General features: G+C 31.2%; 1 protein-coding gene across 1 annotated transcript; it reads left to right on the forward strand.

Annotated features, from left to right (window-relative positions):
• Positions 1-715: 715 nt before the first annotated feature.
• On the forward strand, positions 716-1,477 carry LOC134689757 (insoluble matrix shell protein 4-like). The gene has a single exon (XM_063549728.1). It carries the CDS (start codon positions 716-718, stop codon positions 1,475-1,477), a length of 762 nt encoding a protein of 253 aa, XP_063405798.1.
• The last annotated feature ends 6,526 nt before the right edge of the window (positions 1,478-8,003 follow it).

Raw genomic sequence — 8,003 nt, forward strand, 5'->3', positions numbered from 1 at the left:
GCCATTGGTTGAACATACAAAGACAATTCTGAATTGTGTTACCATTAGGTTCTCCTGGTCCCCATGCCGTGTAGTTAAAAGCCATATCTGTTGTTGACCAAACCCATCTTCCTTCCTTTACATCATCACGTCCGCCAAGCCAATAGTTATCATCAAAACAATGATTAGACATTACTTTTACAGAATGCAATGTATACATAATACTCGATTCATATTATGAACTTATATCCTTTCACTAAACACTAATAAAAAGACCGACCAGACCATGAGAGCAGTTTTGTTTGATATTATCGATGTCTTGTCCTATTGATTGTCCTTAGGTAATAACCTCAATGATTATGTTTTGTATAAGTTTTTGAAATATACCTGGACTTTTTCCCCTCCTTTTTTCAACCAATATTATTATTTCCTTTTATTTGTATTGTTATAAACTTTAATAATAGACAAACTGTACAAATTATCAGCATTATGAAAATTTAAACGACAATGTAAGTCAAAACTTAATTAAAACATCTTATCTTTATAAAATTTCAAGAAAATAGTTCGTCCTTATAACGGGTGAATAGATAGATCAACATAATTTTATTGAACATCATAAAGAGTTGGGTTTTTTTTAAATACTGTTTTCTGTTTGATAACGATTTGCAATCACTCATTGGTGTTTTTGTGGGTTTAATCTTTTTGATCAGCAAATAAATCAAACATTATCTCAGTAATGGTTTTAGGCAACACAAATGGATATGGCAGTATGATTCCTAGTGGCAACACAAATGGATATGGCAGTATGATTCATAGTGGCAATACAAATGAATATGGCAGTATGATTCATAGTGTCAATACAAATGGATATGGCAGTATGATTCATAGTGGCAATACAAATGAATATGACAGTATGATTCATAGTGGCAATACAAATGAATATGGCAGTATGGTTTATAGAGGCAACAAAAATGGATATGACAGTATGATTCATAGTGGCAATACAAATGAATATGGCAGTATGATTCATAGTGGCAATACAAATGAATATGACAGTATGATTCATAGTGGCAATACAAATGAATATGGCAGTATGGTTTATAGAGGCAACAAAAATGGATATGACAGTATGATTCATAGTGGCAATACAAATGAATATGACAGTATGATTCATAGTGGCAATACAAATGAATATGGCAGTATGATTCATAGTGGCAATACAAATGAATATGGCAGTATGATTCATAGTGGCAATACAAATGAATATGGCAGTATGATTCATAGTGGCAATACAAATGAATATGACAGTATGATTCATAGTGGCAATACAAATGGATATGACAGTATGATTCATAGTGGCAATACAAATGAATATGGCAGTATGGTTTATAGAGGCAACAAATATGAATATGACAGTATGGTTCATGGTTTTAGCATGTTGGCATTCCAATGTTTACCTTTTCACAAAGAAAAGGAACATTATCTTGTCTCACAATGAATAATATTTTCATAAATTCATAATCAGTAATTAAGTTCAATAAATAGCAATTTCTCGTCGGCTTCACATTATTTTCTCGGTGTTTATAGTTTTTCAATTCCTATATGTTTTACTTTATGGTATGTTTTATATCATAGGGTACATACTTCTTTTGAAACGTAATGCTAAGTCTGTCAACAAATCTGCCTGTGCTTTTGTCGTAACTTCAGCAAGTCTTGCATCGTGTCCTCGGCACGAACCCTACAGAAATAACAACAAAATGATCTCCTTGCATTGCTGATCAGCATGTTATAAGCGGTGTATCAACATCGATCAAGTCTAACATAAGAAATGACATACAAACGTATACATGGTATATATATATTATAATCCTTTTCCTTTCAAACAAAGTTTTCATATTTAGCCAAATGAAAGATATTATGAAATTAACATTTCGATTAAACGCATATTAAATGTTTATTTTTCTTGAACGCCAAATATTTAGAGTTTCGAAATTATCAGGCAAGGCGAGAAATGATTGTAGTATGTCTTAAATTCGTATCAAATTGCGAATTTCTTAATTGATGTGTGATGCCTACAAGGACGCTGTTTTACTAAAAGTTCCAAGTAGTGAAATTGAAGTTATCAAATCGTACATTTTGCGAACTAGTATGACGTCGACACAAGCATTTTGAGATTTTATATCTTAGTATTGCATGTATTGCATGGTAACTGGATAAGAAGAAAATAAAATATTTATATCTTAGGTTTGATTTATGATTGAATCAACGAATTTCCGCACTCAAGACTAGCACACTGATGTGGTTGCATAAGTAAGGAAATCATTTATCTCATGTGTTTTAAAAAGAGTAGATATTAAATTATGGTATTTCATTTACCACTAAACTGATTTGTAAAACTATCAAAACACCAGAAATAATCAAATTAATTACTTTTATAATCCGATTCCTCATTGTTGATAGTAATTATGTTTTCATTATTGTGTTTTTCTGATATTTCTTAGATTATTCTTTCAGACGACACTTTTATCTCAAATTCATTCACAGTCTATCTACATCTGCTGCGATGTACGCATTGACACATGATTTAGTTAATTTGGTGAACGTATAGGCCGTACTATATATAAATGCCTCACGGTGTTTCTAATTTATGTATAGTCAAAATTCTATTGTTTTCTTAAATGCTGTAAAAAATCGCATACCTCTGCAAGATACCAATTCAGGTGCTCGGCGCTGAACAGGTAGCATGATTCGCCGAAATGTATCCAGCCCAATGGACACTCACCTTTAGTAAATCCTATCAAATCAAACGATTATTACAGAAAGTATTGTACTGATATTTAACATATATGCTTTTTCTCATCTCATTGAAAATGTTACTAGCTATACAAAATACAAATTCCTATTACATTATGATTATCAAGAGCAATTTGAAAGACTATTAAACCTATATTGAACCTCACAATTTCTTGATAAACATGCATGTTCCTTGCCACCGATTATAGTTAGGGATAATACATATTCCAAACAAACAAAAACAAGTTTGCTTGACAGAAAGCAGAAAAATAGATAAGTTGTAACAAAATTTAGATGAATTATGTATTGCAATTATTATTGATAAAATTTATTTTTGAAACACTTAGATAAACCGGTGATGTTCATGACTCGTTTTGTTTGCATTTAAAAAAGATAAATGATTAGGATTAACATAAAACTTAAATGAAATGTATTTAGTATTGATATATTCGTTGAATGAATACTACATACATTCACATATTTCTTTATTTTCACAAAAAGCAACATAAACAATCCTGCGATGGTCGACTGAATGTAACTAACTATAAGGCTTATAACAGTGAGGTGAAATATATATGTAAACGAACATAATAGGACGTCATAAAGGATTAAACAATGAACGAAATAATTGTTGTACTGTATCGTTACGACCCTTCTATACCTTAGGTTCTACGCTTAGAAATTATTTGAAAATTTGCTTCTCTTCTTACTTAGCAACATACTCCTTTGGAATGAGAGAGTTCGTTTCCTTCCGGACAATGTGCGGATCCTTCTCAATAATTATATGACACTAGTCTTGTTGCTGCTGTAAATGCAAACTGTCTTATTTTAAAAGTCATATATCAGAAAAAGAGGCCTCAATTTTGGTAACATTTGGAACTATATGTCGTCATCTTTGTAACGTTAACTCCATGTGTTGACGACCGTTCAATGTTCGAAAGGAATACTTAAAAGTGCGAGTTGTAAGACAGGTGCGCTTACCAAATGCTAGAATAAAATACCATATGCAGACTTTGAGACTATATACTTCCATTGTGTACTGTGATACTAATCTAGTTCAGTTTGACCTTCTGATAAGAATGAGATTAGTTTGAGCGTGCAATGTTTTTATTTAGGGACGGTGTAAGTTTGGATTTGGGACTGTAAAATTATTGGAACAGCTAAATAAAAATGTAAAGACCCATAATTTCAAATGTTCAACAATGAATTGATAAGTACAAATATTTTGTCACACATGTACAAATGATTAATATTAGTTTGATTTTGAAACTTGTGGTCAATGGGTATGTCATCTGTGCCATTTTTCAAACAAAATTTGAATTCTGTGCCATTCTGTGCAAAAAAAAATGGAGTTATCAAAATATAATGATAATTTAAAAAAGTTCAAAACTCTGAAAAGACTCATAACTTTGATTGAATGATATTTTATTCATATTTAATCTATCAGAAATATTGAGATAAAATAAAGTTATGTTTTTCGCACAGTTTCGATTACATATCGTATCATTTATTAACTATGACATTGGTTGGCAAAAGCTATCAATTATATTGATAATGCATCTGAAACTAACATCAACTGAAACACAGCCAATGAATTAAGTGTTTTTCAAAAAAAGCACTTGAAACAGTTAAAGGAGACATGACGTGTGCGATGCAGAAATAAAATTATTTTACAGGCAGTAGGATATTTAGTTTGTTTACCTTGTACATGGTATAATAAATGTGTATACCGATATATATATAGATTCAGATATCATTCATATATTTAAGCATTTAGTGTGACGTCCAATTTCACTGAACAAGTACATATTTTGTAAGCAATGTCTGTATTTCAAAATACCAAATAAACTCATCATAGATATCAGGACTAAACCTAGTATATACGCCAGACGCGCGTCTCGTCCACAAAAGACTCACCAGCGACGCACGAATCCAAAAAAAGTTTAAAAGGCCAAAGTACGAAGTTGAAGAGCATTGAGGATCAAAAATCTTAAAAGTTTTGCCAAATACAGTCAAGGTAATCCATGCCCGAGATATAAGCCCGAGCATCCCAAAAAATTCAAAAAATGGTAAACAGTAAATCTATAAAGATATTAACCATATCAATGACAATTCGTGTCAGCACGAAAAATGATTCCTCTGCATTATGAACAATTTATATAGAAATAGAACCGTTAATATATAAAGGGTACAATATCGTACGTCAATGAAAGTATTCCCGTGTTATCAGTTAGTTACCAGTTGCCAGTTATTCCACATTTGTAAGACGACCCCCATCTCTTTAGCCATGTTGACTATATGTGGCAGCAGGAATCACCGTACATAATCGTTTAGCTGATTACCTTACCGATGAATGTTTCTAAATTTGGTTTTGACAGACGACAAAAGATAGATAAGAGTGCTGAAAATAGTTCAATCGAATAAAGTGATTAAAATTAAATCATAAGTTCACCGTGATATAGTAGGTCTCAAGTTTTCAAACATATTCCATGATTTTTTTCCTACGACAAACCAGTCATAGTGCTATGAAAATTTTGTCGTGAACATATATCTCCTTTCATTTATTGACAGTATCACTAAAAGATAAAAGTACTGTTGACGATGAAATATATTAATTACAACAACAAAAAACTGAAGCAATATTGATGTTTGCTAGAAAAAGTCTTACGGACATGTATTTACAACTTACAGTGGAGATCACTTTTAACATCTCATCAAATCTGTCAGATTCTATCTGGAGAACTGTTATAGAACAGTATGTAGAACTGTTACCCTGAAAACTTTCAGATAGTTCTAGGTATAACAGTTTTAACATAGAACTGATTGGTCAATTCTTTCTTGAACTGATCCTGTAAGTTGTAACGCGAACTAACCACAATTTTGATCAGTTCTACGGTTTGAATTGATTAACTTAGTTCTAGCCATGGCAGAGCTTAAAAACTCTTTGTCTTAAATATAAATAAGTCAAAGGAATATATTATATATTGTGTGTGGCTTTATCAACGATAATGACAACAACGAATTGTGACCAGTGTGGTACCCTCATTGTAGTGACGTCATTTATAAATGTTATACAATCCTGACAGGTTTTTTTTCTTCAGATCTTTGGCTAGAACTGATTTAGTCAGTTCTGCTGACAGTTTTAAGATTAAATTTGATGTTGTATGTTCTGCTGACAGTTCTATGACTAGAACGGATTTTGACAGTTCTACCCTTGGACTGATTTAGACAGTTCTTCCCTAGAACTTATTCTGACAGTTCTATCTAGAACTTATCCTGACAGTTCTACCTTTACCTGATTTTGACAGTTCTTAACTTAAGGTAGAACTTTTCTAGGACAGTTAAGAATAGTTATATGACTGATCATGCTGATAGTTCTAATGAGATGTTAGAAGTAATCTCCACTGTAGTAATATAGTATATCCATATTTTGGGAAGTTTGTTTGCATGATTCATACGAAATGAACGAGAGTGCGAGATATTGATAACTATGTTAAACTTTGTATATTGATTTTAAACATAAAAATACAAACATATTGCGATTGAAAGTATAGTTTATATCGTTTCGAAATGGTTATGGTCTCGTCTACTACTACAAAACAGTTGTTTCAATATTTACATCCGATTCGACAAAGAATTTTGGTTAATTGTGATGTCCGTCTTATACGGCTGGTCGAAAGAACAGTTGACATATTTCCTTTATATCCATCCGTCTCATCTTTTTTGTAGCTTTTTGATTCCATGTCCGTGTTTCAACATTCAAATTTTTCAACAAATTATTTCGCGTCTCCACTTTAGATGAACCAGAAACGTACATAACCTGATTTACAAAACCATGATGTAAATTGACGTCTAAAGAACGTATGGTGGATTTATCATTTATTAGTAATACGGCGATGTTCTTACGGAAATCATGAATAAAACATAAAAAAACAAAAAAAAAACAAAAAACAATAAATAATAAAAGTTCATATTGTATGAATAACAAATTTATTGTGCATCTTATAAAAATGTTTTTCTTCTTTCAATACTCACTAAGAAAAACATATATCGACAAGCGAAAGGGAACTTATAAAAAAAAGTTTCGTTTAATATTCAATAACAAAGCCGACATATAAACATAGAATTTCTTCAGCAAGATTGTTATAGATATAGCACATTAAATAAAACAAAGAAGACCAAATGCATTGTAGTTCATCATATATTGTGTATAATCTATTAGTCGATAAACAACATATTTATACATTTGATACTAAATAGTGCACGTTATGACCAGGAAGCTTTGTCACATTATAATCTTCATAAGACTGATACATTGTACCTCTTGACATGTTTCCTATTTATATAAATATGAAACATTTATATGATGATGTTCTTTTAAAAATTTAGTTTTATTATATTGTTTGAACAGTGCGGCAAGTACATTTATTGGAGAGCACCAAATTATCATATATATATATATTAAGAAATAAAAAGATAGTTGACGGTCACATTATAATCAAGCAAAAAAGAGCTGCAAAGCTTTATCACAGTGACAATAATTTTAGATCCATTAAAAAACTATTAGAAGCCGGTGATCAGGGTAATACATGCGTTGAGAACAATCTAATTGCTGTCATTTTAGTAACAGTTTGTCTCATTATTCATGGCGTTATGTATGAAATATCGCAAATGGCTATTTTGAATAGTGATCATAAAAAGTAAAAACAAAATCGACGCACTGACAATATATATTGCGGTGTTGTTTTTTTTGTCGGTTTTCATTTTCTGCACTTGCGATGCTTTTTTTTCTGTCAATATGACTTTTGCGTATAATTAAAGAAAACCCGTCTGCATCTGCCTGCTTCCTTATGAAATATTGGTACAGGTTATATTTTCCGATTATATGAGAGGCACAAAAACGATAAAAGTCGATCTTTTGTTGTTTCAGTTTTTGAACTATATAATTGTGCAAACGGAAACATGTCCAAAATGAAAACATATTCATGCCCATACAAAACTATATGTGTATATTTGAATGTGAAGTTGTAAGTGTGAATCTGAAAATAATTGTGAAAGTGAATTCTATATAGAGGTTTACTTCTACTGCTCCTACTACTGATAGAAGGGAAACAAAGGATGAAAAAAGTCACTAAGTTAGCATATGAAAGAAAAAGTCGTAGTGTATAATGATTTTGAAAAAGTATGGGAGCAAATGATTACAAAATTTGATACACATTAAATATAGTTTG

This window comes from Mytilus trossulus, chromosome 11 (assembly GCF_036588685.1).
Source record: "Mytilus trossulus isolate FHL-02 chromosome 11, PNRI_Mtr1.1.1.hap1, whole genome shotgun sequence".
Lineage (NCBI taxonomy): Eukaryota > Metazoa > Mollusca > Bivalvia > Mytilida > Mytilidae > Mytilus > Mytilus trossulus.

Coding starts and splice junctions, on each gene's coding strand:
- LOC134689757 (XM_063549728.1), top strand. CDS start 716: ATGGTTTTAGGCAACACAAATGGATATGGCAGTATGATTCCTAGTGGC.